This window comes from Cnephaeus nilssonii (genome assembly GCF_951640355.1).
Source record: "Cnephaeus nilssonii genome assembly, chromosome: 4".
Taxonomy (NCBI): domain Eukaryota; kingdom Metazoa; phylum Chordata; class Mammalia; order Chiroptera; family Vespertilionidae; genus Cnephaeus; species Cnephaeus nilssonii.
The window spans coordinates 45,626,120-45,646,939 of record NC_137075.1 but is presented as its reverse complement, the minus strand read 5'-3'; the positions used below and the strand labels follow the sequence as shown (position 1 = coordinate 45,646,939).

The 20,820-nt window shown below is 40.2% G+C and overlaps 1 protein-coding gene across 3 annotated transcripts in view; it reads left to right on the top strand.

Annotated features, from left to right (window-relative positions):
- TTBK2 (tau tubulin kinase 2) overlaps positions 1-20,820 on the top strand; it is a 158,492-nt gene that overhangs the window by 118,042 nt on the left and 19,630 nt on the right. For all 3 annotated transcript variants that reach the window (XM_079769307.1, XM_079769309.1, XM_079769308.1), the window contains 3 exons: positions 9,857-10,073; positions 14,141-14,352; positions 19,537-20,125. In XM_079769307.1, coding sequence (XP_079625433.1) covers positions 9,857-10,073; positions 14,141-14,352; positions 19,537-20,125 — 1,018 coding nt within the window. The remainder of the gene's footprint in view (positions 1-9,856; positions 10,074-14,140; positions 14,353-19,536; positions 20,126-20,820) is intronic.

Genomic DNA, 20,820 nt, shown 5'->3' with positions numbered 1-20,820 from the left:
GTTGTCTTCTTTTTCTGACCCATTTTTTACCTGCTCTGGTTGCTTTAAACTGTTTGCTTTTAAGTAAAAAAGTAAATTGTAAAAAATCTTCATACAATGTGAGTTAATTGGGACATTTTATCACTAATCTATCGCTCTGATTTTAACTGAAAGATTGGATCCCTAGAGCTTATTTATCAGAAAAGCTTACATGGACTCATATAACTGAACATGTTATCCTTAATTAGCTAGCCTAAGAATTCTTAAATGTGAGACCCTGACTAGCTACATCAGAATCACCACACATTTTCTTAAGATATCTATTTGAAGGACTTAGCCAAGAACCACTTAATCATATTTATCAGATGTTTATCATGCTTATCTGAGTTTGGAACCCCCAGCCAGCCACCCCATTTTATAAATGAGTGAATCATCCAACTTTAGGTAAGTATTAGTCACAGAGCTTGAGCTGTATAGAAATTCTGGCTTTTGTTTTAGGGCCTTTGTTTTCCTTTGCCTTTAATTGTTGTTATATATACTAATAAAAGGGTAATATGCTAATTAGACTGGGAGACCTTCTGGACATCCTTCCGGACAAAGCCATGGTGGCGGGGCCGAGGCAGAGGCTGTTAGGGGCGATCAGGCCAGGAGGTGGAGGGGGGTCAGTTGGGGGCAAGCAGGTCAGCAGGGGGGGGCAGTTGGGGGCAAGCAGGCTGATGGGGGGGCAGTTGGGGGCGATCAGGTCAGGAGGGGGGGCAGTTGGGGGTGATCAGGCTGGCGAGAGGGGGGCAGTTGGGGGTGATCAGGCTGGCGAGAGGGGGGCAGTTAGGGGCGAGCAGGCCAGCGAGGGGGGCAGTTGGGGGTGACCAGGCAGCAAGGGGGTGCAGTTGGGGGTGAGAAGGCCGGTGGGAGGGCAGTTGGGGTGAGCAGGCCGGAGGCAGAGTGGTTGGGAGCAATCAGGCAGGCAGGCAGGTGAGTGGTTAGGAGCCAGCGGTCCCGGATTGCAAGAGGGATGTCCAACTGCCGGTTTAGGCCCGATCACACAGGGATTGGGCCTAAACCGGCAGTTGGACATCCCCCGAGGGGTCCCAGATTGGAGAGGGTGCAGGCCAGGCTGAGGGACACCCCCCCCCACCCCCGTGCACGAATTTCGTGCACTGGGCCACTAGTAAGTAGATAAGCCTCCAACTTGCAAAAACCAGGTGATAGGACTTCAAGATAACTAAAGTTAATGAAGACAGTGTAAGTTCCCATCTGTCAATGTTTCCTCCTAAAATAAGAGAATAACACGAAAGAAAAAAATAAAGCTACACCAAAACTGTGTCCTAGCATAATTTGAAGACCAAGGATGCCCAAACTTCAAAATAACTGAGAAAAAGAGGAAAAACAAAACACCAAGGCCTTGTGTGGTTATCTCTTCTGGGCCTGCCTTACCCAACCCTGCCACAAGGTTTTATAAAGGCAGATCAGTAAAAACTGTGAGGAAGAGGAGAATTAGCAATGGGAGTTAAGGTTGATCTAAAACCAACACCAGAAAGACTACACTATCCCAAGAACAAAAATACTAAAAAATGTCCAAATAGATCAGATTATGAACTACAGGGAGGTACAAATATGTATGATTCAAAACACATAGCTTCTGGGGAAGAAAAAAACAACATCAAAGAAGGGAGAGGTGCCCTTTATCAGTTGATTTTTGAAGGACAAAACATGTATTCATTTGGGTTCAATTAGGAGAGAGAAACTACGTAGTAATTTGAACAAGGAAAGAATCATTACGTGTAACACAGAATTAGAGTAACATGGGATTAACTAGTAAGAAGTAGAGAGAACTGTAAAGAATACAGGAATAGCAAATATAAAGTGCAGCTCCTACTCCTAGGGCCGAGATTAACCTTTTACACTCAGATGTCGAGTGTGACTCGACACGGTTAGCATCGGTAGCAGCTCTTTTTATACTCTTTGAATGTATCAATAATTTGAAATATAAAAAAATCCAAATAAATAAGTTTGTATAAAAAGAAACTCCGGTTTTTTATTCTACTGCCACGCTTTGTAAAATCTGGGGTATTAAAAAAATTAAATCCTGAGTAGAATAAAGGAATCGAGAAAAAAGCAAGTGAGTGCAAAGGGTTAAGCATCCAAACAAAGCTCCCCCAGTCCAGATCCCAGGCTGAGGTACATACTGAGCTTGTTGAAGAAGGTATGCCCATCCCTCGTTGGATGGGAGAGAAGTCACTCTGATGCCACACTGGTAAAATTTGCTGAAAATCTGCCCTCTGGGGTACCAAAGAAAGCTATTTACTGGGGGTGTCTTACCAGACACACTCTGCTACAAAACCTATGGGTAGTGGGGATTGCTCAGGAAAGCTGTTGTTTGCTGATGTCTGTGTGAGACAGGCCCTGAAGAGGCCCCGATGCTGCAGGATCCCCGCACTGGGGAGAGCCATACGTGCTGGAGAAGCTTGCTGAGCTGTACACTGGAACCCGAAGCAGAGCAATCTCCTCCTGCAATTTCCTTCCAGTGCCCGCTGGGGAAGGAAAATATCTAAAGGGCTCAGATCCACTTTCATAAAACAGGAAAAAAGGATGGATATGGAGCTGAAAGGCAATAAATCAATAATTGCAGAGGAACAAAAGGAGAAAAAAATTTAATTACATACAACAATGGAGAACTATGAAATCAGATGACACACGTATCTCCCCTGACCACAAAAAACATAAATCCACTCAAATGTTTGGACTTTGCTATACTGACAGAAGATGGCACTAATTAAACTATGAATCTTGTAAAATACTCCAATAACACAAAAATGAACAATAACAAAAAGATTTTAAAGTTCCATAAAGTATTATAGTAAAAAAATCAGAAAATTTAATACATACTAAGGACATTTCCTCTCAGAAAAACAACCATGTGGTGATGGAAAAAAGAAAAAAGTACCCTGGCTGGTTTGGCTCAGTGGATAGAGCATCAGCCTGCAGACTGAAGAGTCCCGGGTTCGATTCCAGTCAAGGGCACATGCCTGGGTTGCAGGCTCGATCCCCAGTAGGGGGTGTGCAGGAGGCAGCTGATCAATGATTCTTTCTCATTGATGCTTCTATCTCTCCCTTCCTCTCTGAAATCAATAAAATTATTTTTAAAAAGTAATTATTGGGGGGAGGTGGTAAACAACCATAAAGAAAGTTATTAAAAGAAAGAAAGAAAGAAAACTAAGACAAAAGCCAAAATGGAATTCAACATGCTCATTCATTTGAAGATATGGATAACCACCTCAAACTAAGAATAGAAATAGATACCCCCACCTCTACCCAGGGATAGGTAGAAAAGGTGAAAGGGATTAGGAGTATAAATTGCCAGTTATAAAAAATAGTCACAGGGATATAAAGCAAAGCATAGGGAATCCAATATAATAAAAGCCTAATATGCTAAGAGTCCAACCATTCGACTGTTCAACCAGTTGCTATGACATGCACTGACCACCAGAGGGCAGATGTTCCGACCGGTAGGTTAGCTTGCTGCTGGGCTCTGGCCGATCAGGACTGGGCTAGACGGGCCGGACACACCCTGGAGCCCTCCCGTGGTCCCTCCCCGGCCCCGATCGTGCACCATTGGGGTCCCTCAGGCTGGCCTGCACCCTATTGCAATCCAGGACCCCTCAGGGGATGTCAGAGAGCCGGTTTCAGCTCAATCCCTGTAGGCCAGGCCTCTAGTAAGTCTATACTATTGTCATAACACATGGTGTCAGATGGTTACTAGAATTATTGGGGGGATCACTTTGTAAGGAATATAAATACCTAATCACTGTGTTGTATACTTGAAACTAATAAAAATGTTTATGTCAACTGTAATGAAAAAATTAATTTTTTAAAAATTATTTAAAAAAAGAAATAGACCCCAAAAGGGGTGGGGTCAGGGAGAGAAAAAGGAAAAGGAAAACAAGAGAAAAAGAAATGAGACTTGAAAGAAAAGGAAGAAAAAAGATATCTCAAAATTTAGTAAATTATAAAATGTACAATGGAGAATAGACTCAAATGAATATTTGATAAAGGACATTGAGTAAAATTGGGGGAAATTTAAAAAAATCATTTAAAAGGGCTAGGGAAAAGGTAGTGCAAGTGGGAGACAGACAGCGAAGGACTAGCTTTCCTTTTGTTAGTTGACTGGGTAGTTACCTTGGTCTCGTTTTACTGGTGAAGAATGGTATAAATACCTAGCATGGTGTTTATAAGTTGAAGTGCCTTTCAAAAGGCAGACTGATGCCCTAACTGGTTTGGCTCAGTGGATAGAGCGTCAGCCTGTGGACTGAAAGATCCCAGGTTCGATTCCGGTCAAGGGCATGTACCTTGGTTGCGGGCACATCCCCAGTAGAGAGTGTGCAGGAGGCAGCTGATCAATGTTTCTCTTTCATCGATGTTTCTAACTCTCTATCCCTCTCCCTTCCTGTCTGTAAAAAATCAATAAAATATATATATTTTTAAAAAGGCAGACTGATACTTGTATAATACATATTGGCCCACAGCTTAAAGACTGCACAGAATTTAAACTAGCTGAATTGAAAAAAATAAGTATTAGACCTACAAGCTTACCATTTACTATCTGGCCCTTTACAAAAAAGTTCACTGCCCTGGCTGGTGTTCTCAGTGGTTAGAGCATCGGCCTGCACACTAAAGGGCCTTGGGTTCGATACCCAGTCAAGGGCATGTACCTACCTGGGATGCAGGTTCGATCCCAGGGCATGTGTGGGAGGCAGCCAATTAACCCTTTGCACTCGCTTGCTTTTTTCTCGATTTCTTTATTCTACTCGGGATTTAATTTTTTAAAACCCCAGATTTTACAAAGCACTGCAGTAGAATAAAAAACCGGAGTTTCTTTTCATACAAACTTATTTATTTGGATTTTTTTATATTTCAAATTATTGATACATTCAAAGAGTATAAAAAGAGCTGCTACCGATGCTAACCGTGTCGAGTCACACTCGACATCCGAGTGCAAAAGGTTAATATGTCTCTCTCACATCGATGTTTCTCTCCCCCCACTCCCTCCCTTCCACTCTAAAAAAAAAAAAAAAAAGTTTGTTGAATTCTCTGCAATTGTTATGGAGGCATAATTAGAAAGCCCTAGAGAATCATTGTTAAAGAGAAAAAAATGATTATGTATGTCCCACAACTCTGAATTTCTTTTTTTTTTTCAATTTTATTTTATTTTACTTATTTATTTTTTTAATCTAACAAATCTTCATTGTTCAGATTATTACAATTGTTTCTCCTTTTCCCCCCTTAGCACCCCTCCACCCGGTTCACGCCCCACCCTCTGCCCTTACTCCCCCCCCCACTGTCCTCATCCATAGGTGTACGATTTTTGTCCAGTCTCTTCCTGTTCCCCCCTCACCCCTTCCCCCCTGAGAATTATCAATCCACTCCCATTCTAAACCCCTGATTCTATTATATTCACCAGTTTATTCTGTTCCTCAGATTTTTAATTCACTTGATTTTTAGATTCACTTGTTGATAGATATGTATTTGTTGTTCATAATTTTATTTTTACTTTTTTCTTCTTCTTCCTCTTCTTAAAGAATACCTTTCAGCATTTCATATAATACTGGTTTGGCTGTGATGAACTACTATAGCTTTTTCTTATCTGTGAAGCTCTTTATCTGACCTTCAATTCTGAATGATAACTTTGCTGGGTAGAGTAATCTTGGTTGTAGGTTCTTGCTATTCATCACTTTGAATATTTCTTGACACTCCCATCTGGCCTGCATAGTTTCTGTTGAGAAATTAGCTGACAATCGTGTGGCTGCTCCTTTGTAGGTAATTAACTGTTTTTCTCTTGCTGCTTTTAATATTCTCTCTTGGTCTTTTGCCCTTGGCATTTTAATTATGATGAGTCTTGGTATGGTCGTCTTTGGATTCCTTTTGTTTGGGGTTCTGTGCGCTTCCTGGACTTGTAAGTCTATTTCTTTCACCAGGTGGGGGAAGTTTTCAGTCATTATTTCTTCAAATAGGTTTTCAGTATCTTGCTCTCTCTTTTCTTCTGGCACCCCCATAATTCATATGTTGGTTTGCTTGAAGTTGTCCCAGAGGCTTCTTACACTATCTTCAAATTTTTGGATTCTTTTTTCTTTTTGCTTTCCCGGTTGAGTGTTTTTTGCTTCTTTGTATTTCAAATCTTTGACTTGATTCTTGCTTTCCTCTAGTCTGCTGTTGGGTCTCTGTATAATATTTTTTATTTCAGTCAGTGTATGTTTAATTTCTAGTTGGTCCTTTTTCATATCCTCGAGGGTCTCGTTAAATTTATCGGCCTTTTCTAGGAAATTCTTGAAAAACCTCATAACCATGGTTTTGAACTCTATATCCAGTCATTTGTTTTCCTCCATTTCTTTCGTTTGTGATCTGTTTCTTTGTCTCCGCATTTTCACTGCTTCCCTGAGTTGGTAGGGTGACTTTGTGTGCTAGGTGTCCTATATGGCTCAGTGGCTCAGCCTCCCAGTTACCTGAGGTAGACACTCTTGGTGCACCTCTTTGTGGACTGTGTGTACAACCTTGTTGTAGTTAAGTCTTGATTGTTGTTGGTGTCAATGGGAGGAATTGACCTCCAGGCCAATTGGCTGTGAGGACCCGCTGTGTCTATAATGGAAGAACTGCTGTGCTGGAGACACGCTTATGGGTCAGGACTCGTTTCAGTGGGGCTTTGGTGCTCACTGCGTCTGCCTCTTGAATGTGTCACTTATGGATGTGAGTAGTTGAAATCTGGTGTCGTCTCACACTGACCACTAGATACCCTAGTTTCTGGATCTCCAATGAGGTGCAGGTCAGCTACTGTCTGATGCCACCCAGCAGGAGCTACAGCGAGAACTACAGTTTTCTCCTCTTTGCTTGGAGTTTGGAGGTTTTGGAGCTGTCTGACCAGAGCTGCAGTTTGTTAGGTTAAGCTGCGATAGGGCAGGCCATTTATATGCAAAAGCCGCTGCGTGGAGCTTGGTTGGGTTTGTAGATTGTGCGGGTTGGGGTCTCAGGGAGTCACTAGGCTAGGGCGTGACAAACAGCGATGGCTGCCAGTCAGCTGTCTCTGCGTCTCTGCGTTTCCAAGTCTCCGCGCCCCACGCCCCAGCGCAGTAAACAATGATTGCTGGGCGCACCTATGCAAGTAAGACACCCTCACTTTCCGACCCGATGGCAGTCAGTCCAGCTTCTCCCTGTAGGAGTTTGGGTCCCCAGCATCTCCCCAGAAACTGGAGTTCAGGGTAATCAGGAGCTTGTCTCCCTTCGGGTTGAAAAAAGCAGCGCACCCAGAAGCCCGCCGCCAACCCGATTCTCACGCCTCTGTACCTCAGCTTTTCAGTGCTTGTGCACGTCTCAGTGCTCTTTTCTCTTTCCTTCTAGTTGTAGAACTTCCACTCAGCCAGCTTTCCCGTGGTTCTGGGTGATAGACGTTTTGTCTTTTAGTTGTAGTTTTGAAATTGTTGTGCGAGGCAGCAGTTTATGTGTTTACCTATGCCGCCATCTTGGTTTCTCCAACTCTGAATTTCTTACTAGAAGAAGAAAGTAAGTTCCGGAAAAGGTAGGAGGATGTTTTAGATCAGAAGTCAGCAATCTTATCTGTAAAGGGCCAGATAAAAATTTGTGGACTCTGCTGTATCTGTCTCCATTATCACTGCTGTTGTAGTGCTAAAGGAGCCATAGACAACATGGAAACTGTTGCCAAAATAATGAGTGTGACTGTGTGCCAAAATACTGTATTGACAAAAAAATAGGTGAGCAGGCCAGATTTGGCTCAGAATCCCTAGTTTGCCAGCCCCTGACTTAGATTAAGGGGAAGGAAATACGAAAAGGATATCCATTCTTACTACTCTTCCAGTTCTCCCACACACCTCACTTTTTCCCCTAATCTGCTTCTATAATTTATATCTAGCCTGCAAACACAGACCATGTGCTAAAAATATTTTCACACATACTTTCTTACTCATTCTTATTCCTTAACATGATACTCTCACACATATTTTCTCACACATTCTTATTCTTTAACATAATACTCTCATATATACTTTCTCATTCTTATTTCTTAACATAATTTCTTTGGAAAAGAATTCTTTCCTTTGTATCTCAAAATCCAGGTTTTGATCAGAATTTTAGGAGAAGAAAATAATGTAAGGAGTAAAAGTGGGAGAATAAGTACACAGAGGAACCAGAGTTGTGTGGAGAGGGTGGAAGAGCTCCTGCAAGTGTGTGGTATTATATTGAAGTCTAAGAGATACGAGTGAAATTAAGATAGAGTAAAAATAGCAACAGATTATAGATGGAGGAGTGGAAGAAGAAAATGCCAAGGAATTGGTAGTTGGAAAGAGGCAGAGTAGTAGGCATGTGGAAAAAAGGCTTTGGAAGAACACTCAGTGATTAAAATGGGAGTGGGGGGAAATGTGGGGCTAGTAGATTGAACTTCCTGAACTCAAATATTTTTCCTTTTGCCAGTCCCTTTCCTCAGGATAGAGGAAATTCTTTCAATAAATATTTGGCATGCCATGTAACACATATGTTAGTGTCTACTGTAAGTCCTTGTATCAATAAATTATATTGAACTTACACTTGAAAAATCCTTTAATAGGCAATTTATTTCTTAACTTTACTTTTTTTAATTAAATTTTCCCCATCACCATTTATTCCCTCTATGCCCTGTTCTACCTCTACCCATCCCCCTCCTGAACTTTACTTTTATAATAAATCTGTTCATTTGAACTACTTTAGGCCAAACTTACCTTTTCAAGATGTTCTTAGTGTCAGAACTACAGGTACTACTTTACAAGGCTATAAGTTTCTTTCCTGAGAGCCATGCCAGTGCTTTTCTATATTACTTACCTCTAACCTATTGACAAGTCCCTGAAAATGACTGATCTTTGTTCTCATAGCATGGCATTTATGACATCTGAGCCAGCGTGTAACATTATCCTTAGAGGGGTGCACTAAGATGCCTATTTTATCACTCATAATAATTATGTCAGTATAATCTACTGAAGGCTGGTTTTCTACGGTTAAACTTTCCAGATCACCTCTAGGAAAAGGTTTCATTGTGTACTAAATATTGTGTTCAGTCAGCAGTTTTTTTAAAAATTGAGTATAGTGTAGAGTTATGGAATCTTAGAGCTGGCAGGGGCCTAATCACTAGTGATAACAGAACTAGAAAAGCCTTTCATGGGCCAGAAGTCTAAGAGAGAGATGACCAACCATGTAAACAGACATGAAGTTACTTTGAAAGCAATATATAAACAAAGTGCCAATTTATATTTTCTGTATCATTCCTGGTCAGTTCATGCAGATGTATAAAACTGTGTAATTGCCAATTTTCTAGTTCTCCCTAGAGGGCAAGAATTTCCTTTCTCTATGTCTCCTAAGGCCTTGCATGGAATAGGTATTTAGTAAAAAGTCTGTAAATGAAAAAACAAATGCACATTTTACACTATTCAAAGATTTGATACCTGCTTATATTATTATTATCATTAACATTTTCCTGTTTATAGTTTTTGTTGTTCTCTGAGAAAAATGGGTAAAAAAACAAAAAATTTAAAAAATTGTAAAAGACTTCTTGGAAAATAGACCAAATGCTTCTAACTTTTAAAGTAATTATTAAATTAGTGAGTTATTATATTGGAATTTTTATTTTTAAATCAGGTTGAAAATTCTGTTGATCAAAATGTACAAGTTTTATTTTGTAGAATTGTCACAGCCTGTTTCCAAGGTTTTGAGTTTTGTTTTGTTTTACTCTTTTAATGATATATAGACTTCATCATTTAACTCCAGAAACAAAATGGAAAATAGTCTCATTGTAATTTTTGATTCTGGTGTTTTTAAGTTCTACCTTTTCTTCACCCCTCATTTTTAGAATTGCTAATGCCACTCCCATCCCAGGGGACTTGCTTCGAGAAAATACAGATGAGGTGTTTCCAGATGAACAGCTTAGTGATGGGGAGAATGGCATCCCTGTTGGTATGTCACCAGATAAATTGCCTGGATCTCTGGGACACACTCATCCCCAGGAGAAGGATGTCTGGGAAGAGATGGATGCCAACAGGAACAAGATCAAGTTTGGAATTTGTAAGGTGTGTATTTCTTGCATAGGAAGTAATATCATTCTGTATACTTACTTTCTCCTATTGTTGTAGCAAAGTATAATGAATTCTCAATTTTGAATGATAAGTAGACAGTATTGCTAGTTATTTCTATATTTGTAATTGCAGTATTTTGGCTAATTTTGCCCAAAATATTGAAGTATGGACACCAAATATTAATCTTCATCTTATATTTTGTGAAAAAGATAAAAGTATTTTAAAAAAACTAACTAGACCCTCAGAAAAAAGAAGAGACATCAATAGAACAGAAGTTAATAGTCTTTCTAAATAATGTGACAAGACCCTGGACTCCTTTGGTATGGACTGATAGAGCTATGAGTACCCATTCTGAAACTGTGTCTCAGATGGAGGTGGGGAAGGGAGAGTTGGAAGTGGGAAGCACCACACAACTGTTTATGAATTGACAATGTGGATGTTGAACAAATGACATGATTTTTTTCTTCATTAGAATTGCAAGTAGGTCCACCTGTAAGTATGGGGAAAGATACAGATTTCTAAATTGAATGATTAATTTTTAGTAATCTTCCCCAGTTTTTCTCTGATCTTACTATTCCTCATCATTTCCATTTTCATAGAAGATTATATGAAGATAAGTGGTATGTAGGGGCAAGGAATTAGAAATCAGTTAGTTTTTGGTGCTTCCTATGTTTTAAGGGTTAGTTGCAAAACAGGGTAAGTTCATAAGTGTGTAAAATAAGACTTAGGGCTCATACCTGTTAACATGACTGATAGAAAGTTGGCTAGTCATGCTTTATGAACAAGGAATATATCTTGAAAAGAATATTCTATAATCACTTCTGAGGAATTAACTATATAATTTAAAATAGTATATACTTTCAGTCATGGGAGTCATTTGCAAAAACTTTCTGTATAGGTGTGATATGGTGCACTGTGGTCTGGCTATTAAATATGCATTATTTGGAATAATAGTAATCAGGAATAAGTAGTGAAAAAATTGTCAGGAGATCACTGTCAGATTTTTGCAATGTCAGCTGTGGCTGTCTTTATGGCACCAGGAGCAAACTGTTCTCATGGTAAAAACAACAATAAAACACACACACAAAAAAACACCACATCTAGTTGCCAGCCCATATGGGTGTCTGTGTATATGAGAGAGTGAAATGGTACTTGGCATAAGTCTTTAGTTTTCTTTCACCAATTATCACTAATCTCTATTAGTTCTATTCTATTTTTAATTCCATCCTTTAAAAAAATAAGGTATTAATGGTGTTGAACTTTCATACAAGGAATGTTTATATTAATTTTTAAAAGATGTTTACCATTTTCTTACATTTTTGGAAGTCCTGGACTCATCTTTCTTCTTTTCTTTTCTTTTCTTTTCTTTTCTTTTCTTTTCTTTTCTTTTCTTTTCTTTTCTTTTCTTTTCTTTTTTCTTTTCTTTATCTGGATTCATCTTTCTTCCTGAAATATTTCCTTTGGAAGTTCCTTTAGTTGAGATCTTTTGGTAGAGACTCTCAATTTTCACTTAGCAGTAAATGTATTTATTTCAGCCTTATTCTTTTTTCTTTTTTAATCCTCACCCGAGGATATTTTTTTCATTGATTTTTAGAAAGTAAAAGGGAGGAAAGAGGGGAGAGAGAGAGAGAGAGAGAGAGAGAGAGAGAGAGAGAGAGAGAGAGAGAGAGATCAATGTGAGAGAGAGATATAGACTGGTTGCCTTCTGCACATGCGTGTCCCGACTAGGGCCGGGGATCGAACCTGCTCTTGACTGGGAATCAAACCCTTGACCCTTCGGTCTGAGGGCCACTGTTCTAACCATTGAGCAAAACCAGCCTAATTCTTTAACGATAATTATGCTGGATTCAAAGTGGGGGGTTTTCTTTCTTATTGGATTTAAAGTTCTTTCTTTTTTTGATTGAACAGTCTTTTTATAAAATTCATCTTCAAAAATTACTGGAGTGACAAAAGCTAACTAAACTAGTAAAATATTATTAGATGCATTTTAAAAAATATCCAACATCTTCTAAACCAGGTAACCTGTGTTAATAGCCTGGGTACATCCTTCTATGCTGTTATTTTTGCTGATACACACATATACAACAAATACACATGCATATATGTTTTTTAGCTGATTTGGCGCAGTGGGTTTAAAGTTCTTTTTTTTTTAATTTTTTATTGATGTTTTACAGAGAGGAAGAGAGAGGGATAGAGAGTTAGAAACATCGATGAGAGAGAAACATTGATCAGCTGCCTCTTGCACACCCCCTACTGGGGATGTGCCCGCAACCAAGGTACATGCCCTTGACCGGAATCGAACCTGGGACCCTTGAGTCCGCAGGCCGACGCTCTATCCACTGAGCCAAACCGGTTTCGGCGGGTTTAAAGTTCTTGATCAACAATTATTTTTCCTCTTGCTTCATCTATTGGTATAAAAAGTCTGCTGTCACTCTGATTTTGTTTGTGTGTGTTTGTGTGAGTGTATGATCATTCCACCTGGCCTCCCATTCCAGCTACTTTTTAGCTTTACTTCTTGTCTTAGGTGTTCTGCGTTTTAACTACAATGTATCTACACATATATTTCTTTTTGTTTATCCTGCTTAGGATGTTTCATGTTTTCTGAATCTTTGACTCATATATTTTTTTGTCAGTTCTGGAAGATATACAGCCATTCTCTACCGAAATATTGCCACATCTTCATTCTTTCTGTTCTCTTTCTGGGATTCCAATTAAACATATATTATGCCTTTTTATTTTGTCATATCTCTTAATATATTTTTTCATATTTTTCACACCTTGCTGTGCTTCATACCAGGTAATTTCTTTTTCTATGTCTTCTAATTCACTAATTAATAACTTTGGCCTTTTATGGCTAATATATTTAACTTGTTAGTAGAATATTTAACATTAAATTTATCCGTTAATTCCAAAGAATCCTTTATTGATCTTTGTGATAATGACCTTCATTTATTTAAACATTTTATGCATAGCTATTCTCTATTCTTCATCTGAATAGATGATAGCTGATGTTTTTGGGAAGCTTATACTTAAAAAAATTCTGCTGACTCAATCATGGTGGCATTGCCTTCTCATGTGTGTGACTATCTTTTTTTTTTAATCCTCACCCAGGGATATGTATTTGTTTTTTATTGATTTGAAAGAGATAAAGAAAGAAACATGGGTGTGAGAAAGAAACACCAATTGGTTGCCTCCCATACGCGCCCAGACTGGGGATGGAACACACAACCTTTTGGTGTATGGGGTGACACTCCAACCAACTAAGCCACATAGCCAGGGCTTGTTTGACTATCTTTAATGTTTTACTCTTTAATTAATAATTGGTGGGAGTTCTGTAGACCTAAATTGGGAAGTGCAGAAACCTTCCTTCAGAGAAGATTATCTTCTGCTTCTGCTGGTAGCCAAAGTGAGCCTCTTGTTGGAGACCATTTGCACATCTTCTTGAGGGTCTTTAATCAGAAAGACGTCCAAGATTTCCCTCTTTCCTCCCACCACTAGTATAAATCTTAATTTCCCTCATAATTGCACTGCTGTAGGCATCTGTCCCTAATAGCCCCACCCTTCTGTGCTGCCCAATGCTCAGCAGCCTCCTGCTCCACCCAGCTCCTTATTGTTCAAACACCAAGTTTCCTTATTTTTGTTTGTTTTTTAGAGAGGGAACACAGCAGGAAGTACTGAGGCTTGGCAACCTCTCTTACTGCTTGTGAAACCACCTGACTCAAAGAGAATGTCCTAAGTTTTAGTTTAGTGGATGGGGTCCTGGAAGTTTCTAGTTAGACGTAATACAAAAAGTTAAGGCTATTAAACATTTTTAGATTGTTTATCTTTGTACCGAAAGTATAAAAACTAAAATAATACTGAAACTGAGAATAAATTAAGAAAGCTCACTTAATAAAAGGGTTAAGAGAAAAGTTTGTCATGACCTAAATTAGGCAAAATATCTTAATCTTGTGAGAACACATCCCAAGCATTTGGTTATATTATGTTGAAAGACTTCAACAATGACTATCATGTATAGTACCTGGAATGTTTTTCATAATTTTCTTTTCTATTTTGTCTAGGCTGCTACTGAAGAGGAGAATAGCCATGGTCAAGCAAATGGTATTCTGAATGCTCCAAGCCTTGGTTCACCGATTCGTGTCCGCTCAGAGATTACCCAGCTAGACAGAGATGTTCCGTTGGTGCGAAAGTTACGTTCTATCCACAGCTTTGAGCTGGAAAAACGTCTGACACTAGAGCCAAAGCCGGATACTGACAAGTTTCTTGAGACCTGGTATAAAATAGTTTTTCCTCTTTTTTTAAAACTACTAAGATATTATAATCTTAAATTTTTATTTATTTATTTTTATTATGTAAAGTCTTTCAAATAAATTATTGCATTTGTGTAGCACTGATTTGATTAAGCTCTCATCTATGTTTTTAATTATCCTGATTGTTGTTGTGAATTGCCTTCTAATGTTGTTACAACTCCTATAACATAGCCTTTGGCTTTGGGAGCTGGACAGTGGGAGCTGGTAACTTCATAATACTAGATATTAGTTAATAATTTGTCAATAAATGAACATTTTGAAGTGACTTTGTTTGGAAGGTGATCTCTTATTGGAATGGAGAAGATGCAGTGTAGCATTGGAGAGGGCATTAAGCAGGAAGGAGGGGAAAAAGTCATTTATACACGAGGGACAGGCAAGTCAGTTCATTTTAATGAAGGCCTATGAGTAGTGCTGTAGGGAAAATAGACATGAATAAGTTTATCATTCTACCTAGAAAGAAGGAAAGACAGGACTTCAGAGAGCTCACAATCAACTTTGAGAGGAGGACAGGTGAAACTTAGAGAGCTATACATTGATAATGACTGCAGTTATGAGGCCCATTGTCCTCAAGTTTTGATAATAAAAGAATGAAACTTTTAAAAGAATTTGGGATATATTTATGAATTAAGAAGGCTTCAATAATATTAAGACTCAAGTGACTTCAATAATAGTGACACTCTTCACGGTACATCCCTGGCGGCTATTATTGGCAGTGGAGTATAGTTAGAAGGACCGTGTATTTGACATGGTAGTAATTGTCCAGAGACAATTCAGCCACTCTGGCCTAGTCCAGTCTGGCTTCCATTTTAAAGAGTCCTTCATGGATGTATATTCTTCCTGTAATCAATCAACTCACAGCTACGTGATGTAAGCTTGTGTCTACATGTTGATATGATCAGAAGGATGGACTAGGGTTGGGGCAGTATTTAAACATTTTGAGTTGTGGCTAAGATAAATATAAAGGTGGATAAAAGCTTAGTTTGATAAAGAATTAGTCTAACAAAAGAATAGAACTTATAAAAATATTTTTATTTTATTTACTTTTTAATTCATCTTTATTGTTGAGATTATTACATATGTCTGTCTTCCCCTCCACCTGGTTCCCACCCAACCAAGGCCCTTGCCACCCTATTGTCTGTGTCCATAGGTACTGCATACATGCATATAAGAGCTTTGTCTAATCTCTTCCCATACCCCCCACATTCCTTTCCCTCTGAGAATCGTCAGTCTGTTCCATTTTCATGCCCCTGATTCTATTCCATTCACCAGTTTATTCTGTTCATCAGATTTTTTATTCATTTGATTTTTAGATTTAATTGTTGCTAGATATTTGTTGTCACTTTGTTGTTCATATTTTTTATCTTTACTTTTTTTCTTCTTCTTCCTCTTCTTAAAGAATACCTTTCAGCATTTCATATAATACTGGTTTGGCTGTGATGAACTCCTTTAGCTTTTTCTTATCTATGAAGCTGTTTATTTGACCTTCAATTCTAAATAATAGCTTTGCTGGGTAGAGTAATCTTGGTTGTAGGTTCTTGCTATTCATCACTTTGAATATTTCTTGCCACTCCCTTCTGGCCTGCATAGTTTTCTGTTGAGAAATCAGCTGACATTCATATGGGCACTCCCTTGTAGGTAACTAACTGTTTTTTCTCTTGCTACTTTTAAGATTCTCTCTTTGTCTTTTGCTCTTGGCATTTTAATTATGATGTGTCCTGGTGTGGTCCTCTTTGGATTCCTCTTGTTTGGGGTTCTGTGCGCTTCCTGGACTTGTAAGTCTATTTTTTTCACCAAGTTGGGGAAGTTTTCAGTCATTATTTCTTCAAATAAGTTTTCAATATCTTGCTCTCTCTCTTCTTCTGGCACCCCCATAATTTGGGCATTGGTAAACTTGAAGTTGTCCTAGAGGCTCCTTACACCATCTTCATATTTTTGGATTCTTTTTTATTTTTGCCCTTCTGCTTGGGTATTTTTTGCTTTCTTGTATTTCAAATCAGTGATTTGATTCTCAGGATCCTCTAGTCTACTGTTGAATCCCTGTATATTATTCTTTATTTTAGTCAGTGTATGCTTAATTTCTGACTGGTCCTCTTCCTTTTTTTTTTTTTTTTTTTTTTTGGCATTCTCACTAAGATCCTTAAAAGTCTCACTAAGTTCCTCGGAGGTTTCTAGAAGATTCTTGAGTAACCTTATAACTGTGGTTTTGAACTCTATATCCAGTAGTTTGCTTTCTTCCATTTCTTTCATTGTGACATGTTTCTTTGTCTCCGCATTTTGGCTGCTTCCCTGTGTTCGTTTCTATGTATTGGGTAGCTTCTAAGTCTCCTTGAGTTGATAGAGTGACCTTGTGTACTGGTAGTAGGTATCTTATAGGACCCAGTGGCTCAGCCTCCCCAGTTACCTGAGGTGGACACTCTTAGTGCACCCCTTAGTTGGCTGTGTGCACAGTTTTGTTGTAGTTGAGCCTTGATTGCTGTTGGTGTCACTAGGAAGAATTGACCTCCAGGCCAATTGGCTGTGGGGACCAGCTACGATTACAGTGGGAGAGCTGCTGTCCAGGAGACACCCTTATGGAGCAGGACTTGCTTCAGTGGGGCTTTGGTGCTCACTGGGTCTGCCCCTTGAGTGTGTCTCTTATGGATGTGAAGAGTTGTAATCTGGTATGGTCTCACACTGACCACTGGGTACACTAGCTCTTGGGTCTCCAGGGAGGTGCAAAGTCAGCCACTGCCTGGGGCCATCCAGCAGGAGCTACAGAGAGATCTGCAGATTCCTCCTCTTTGTATGGGGTTTGGAAGTGCCCAGATGAGGCCCAGCTATGAAGTAAGGCAGGCTTGACCTCGTGCCGGGTCTTAGGCCTTTTATTGATAGGTTTGGGGCTCCCTGACCCAGCTGCAGCTTGTTTGACAGGTTTTTAGCCTGAGAAAGGACAGACCATTCATAATGCAAAAGCCACTGGGCACAGCTTGGGTGGGGCAGGGTCTCAGGGAATCACCAGGGCAGAGCAAACAGATTGGCTTCCAGTCAGCCCTGCACTGGGGAGCCAATGCGTCTGTAAGAAAGCTGCCCCCGAGTTCCTGCCCCAATGCCAGACAGTCCAGTTTCTCCCCATATATGTTTGGACCCCAGAGCCTTGCTGGGCACTGGAGCTCAGAGGAAGTGAGAGCTTGTAAATTCAGTTCGCAGTGCCGGCCTTTTAAGAGGAGCAGCTGGGTCTCCAGAAGCCTATTTGTCACTCAGCTCCAATCCGAACTGGTTTTTACAGCCCGTAGTTCTTACTGCCCGTAGGGACTTCTTTCCCTAGCTCTGGGACCACTCGCTCCTCCGGGCAGCCTCTCAGAGGTGATCTCCCTCCTGATTAAAAAAGCAGCACACCTGGGTCCGGACCAGCCCATTCCAGGCCTCCCCACCTCCTACCATTCTCAGTGTGCTTTCTTCTTTACTTCTCTAATTGTAGTACTTCCATTCAGCCAGCTTTCCGGCAGTTCTGGATGAGAGTTGTTCTGTATTTTAGTTGTAATTTTGATGTTGTGGGAGGCAGTGAGTACAGGTGTTTACCTATGCCACCATCTTGGTTCTCCTTAATATTTTTATTGATTTCAGAGAGGAAGGAAGAGGAAGAGAGAGATAGAAACATCAAGGATGAGAAAGAATCATTGATCGGCTGCCTTCTGCATGCCCCCTACTGGGGATTAATCCCACAACCCAGGCATGTGCCCTTGACCAGCCCCTTCAGTCCGCAGGCTGGCACTCTCTATCTAATAGAGCCAAACTGGCTAGGCAGAATAGAACTTTTTAAAAAGAGTCCATGCTGAGGGAAAACAGAGTTGAGAATAGAAGTAATCCAAGAAAATGAACTCAAGCCCAGCTGGTGTGGCTCAGTGGTTGAATATTGGGCCCATGAACCAGGAGGTCACACTTCTATTCCTGGTCAGGGCACAAGCCCCAGCTGCAGGCTCCATCCCCAGTAGAGGGTGTGCTGGAGGCAGCTAATCGATGTTTCTCTCTTATTGATGTTTCTATCTCTCTCCCACTCCCTCTTTGTAAAATGAATAAAAATACATTAAAAAAATAAAATGAACTCAAGCCAGAACCTAGAATGAATAAGGAATTGAAGCACCTAATTATAAACTTAATGAAAAAATGTATTGCTTAAACTACTTCCATATAGATGAGATCAGTTCTCAGAAGGCAGTGCAGCCAAACACCACCAGTCACACTGTGTTACCTGCCCCTCAGAGAGATTTGTATGTACAATGTCAACTGCCTCTTAATCCAACAAAACTGAAAATATACCCTGAAGCTTCCCCCATCCCACCATCATTATTGGAGTTCTGTGTGCGTAGTGGGCTAGGTGTGGGTGAGCAGGTACAATACCTGCTCTTCTTCAAAGCCTTGCCTTTGGAGGATATAATTGAATGAGTATATATTTGCATACATTGCTAGAGACAAACAAATGCAGAAAGTATTTTCCTTATGTATACTAGCTTCTTCCTTTTTCTAAAAATAGTTTATTGACATATGTAATACTTTCAACTTAAAGATTAAAAAATAATAATAAAATAGTTTATCAGTTTGTTTGTTTTTAGAGAGAGAGGGGAAGGGAAAGGGAGAGAAAGAAACATCCATGTGACAGTGCAGCATCAATCGGCTGCCTCCTGCATGCCCCCTATCGGGGATGGAGCCCTCAACCGGGGCATGTGCCCTGACCAGGAGTGGAACAGGCAACCTCCTGGTACATGGGATGATGCCCAACCAACTGAGTCACACCTGCTAGTCCTCTTTATTTCTTTTTGCAGGGCTTCTGGTGAGGCAAAAGCCTCTTGGGTAAATTGTTCTCAGTCGCTCAGATAGAGGAGAGAGGAGAGAGCAGAGGGCAGTGTGATTGAATTGGCCAGGCAAAGATGAAGTGGATCATACAAGTCAACCAGTTAGGCTTCTCTGCAGCAGGAGAGACATCTCCCATTGCTCCATCTTCCCAAACAAGATCATGAAAAGTGGAGAAGAGCATGATCAATCTGTGAAACTTTCCTTATGCTTTATCCATATTTTTTTAATCTCTGTGTGAATATTAGTTCTGTATAGAGCTTATAGGTTATGCAGTAAGTATTACCCTTGGACAATTAACTTCTCTCTGTTTTCTTAAGCCTGGAGAAAATGCAGAAAGATTCCAGTACAGGAAAGGAACCTGTTCTTCCTGCCCTGCCTCATAAGCCTTGTGTTCCTGCTGGGGCCCGTACTGACCACATCTGGAACTATGATGAAGAATATCTTCCAGATGCTTCTAAGCCTGCCTCTGCCCATACCCCTGAGCAGGCGGATGGTGGTGGCAGCAATGGATTTATAGCTGTTAACTTGAGCTCTTGCAAGCAGGAGGTTGATTCCAAAGAATGGGTGATTGTGGACAAGGAGCAAGACCTTCGGGATTTTAGGACAAATGAGGCTTTAGGCCATAAAACAACAGGAAGCCCTTCTGACGAGGAGCCTGAAGTACTTCAAGTTCTAGAAGAATCACCTCAAGATGGACACCTCCGATTGGGTCCTTGGGAAGAAAATATTCATTTAAAGAAGGAAACCTCAGGTGTGATCTTAGCACTTTCTGGGGAATGCCATGCCACTGCTGCTTCAGAGCAATATACAGATAGGCTAGAACTCCAGGCTGGAGCTGGTGGTCAGTTTATTGCAGCAACACCCACAAGTCCAATGGAGGCACAAGCGGAAGGACCCCTTACAGCGGTAAGAGATTTGTTCCTGTCATTTATCTGTTATCCATTCAAGGTGTTATTAAGAGAGGACTGTCCTGGCCAATGTAGTTCAGTTGATTGAGCATCATCCTGTGCACTGCAAGGTCACTGGTTCAATTCATGGTCAGGGCACATGCCTGCATTGCGGGATTGATCCCCTGTCAAGGTGCGGCTGGTTGATTTTTCTCTCTCACGTCGATTTCTCTGTCTTTTTCTTCCTTTCCCTTCCTCTATCTCTAAAAATCAGTAAAGAGCTGAAACCGGTTTGGCTCAGTGGATAGAGCGTCTGTCTGCGGACTCAAGGGTCCCAGGTTCAATTCTGGTCAGGGGCATGTACGTTGGTTGCGGGCACATCCCCGGTGTGGGGTGTGCAGGAGGCAGCTGGTCGATGTTTCTCTCTCATCGATGTTTCTGGCTCTCTGTCCCTCTCCCTTCCTCTCTGTAAGAAATCAATAAAAAAATAAAAATCAGTAAAGACATAAATATATATATGAAAGGACTAACAGTTGATCAACTCAGGTTCTTCACCAGATGCCTAAGTATGCAATGTGTATAAGGAATGATGCTTGGACTAGTTAGTCTTCCAGTATGAAATTTCTTAAAAAGTGAGGTTTCCTGTCAAGATACCAACTCAATACACAATATGTCATTATACCCTAACTTCAGAATAACATTTATACCTAGACT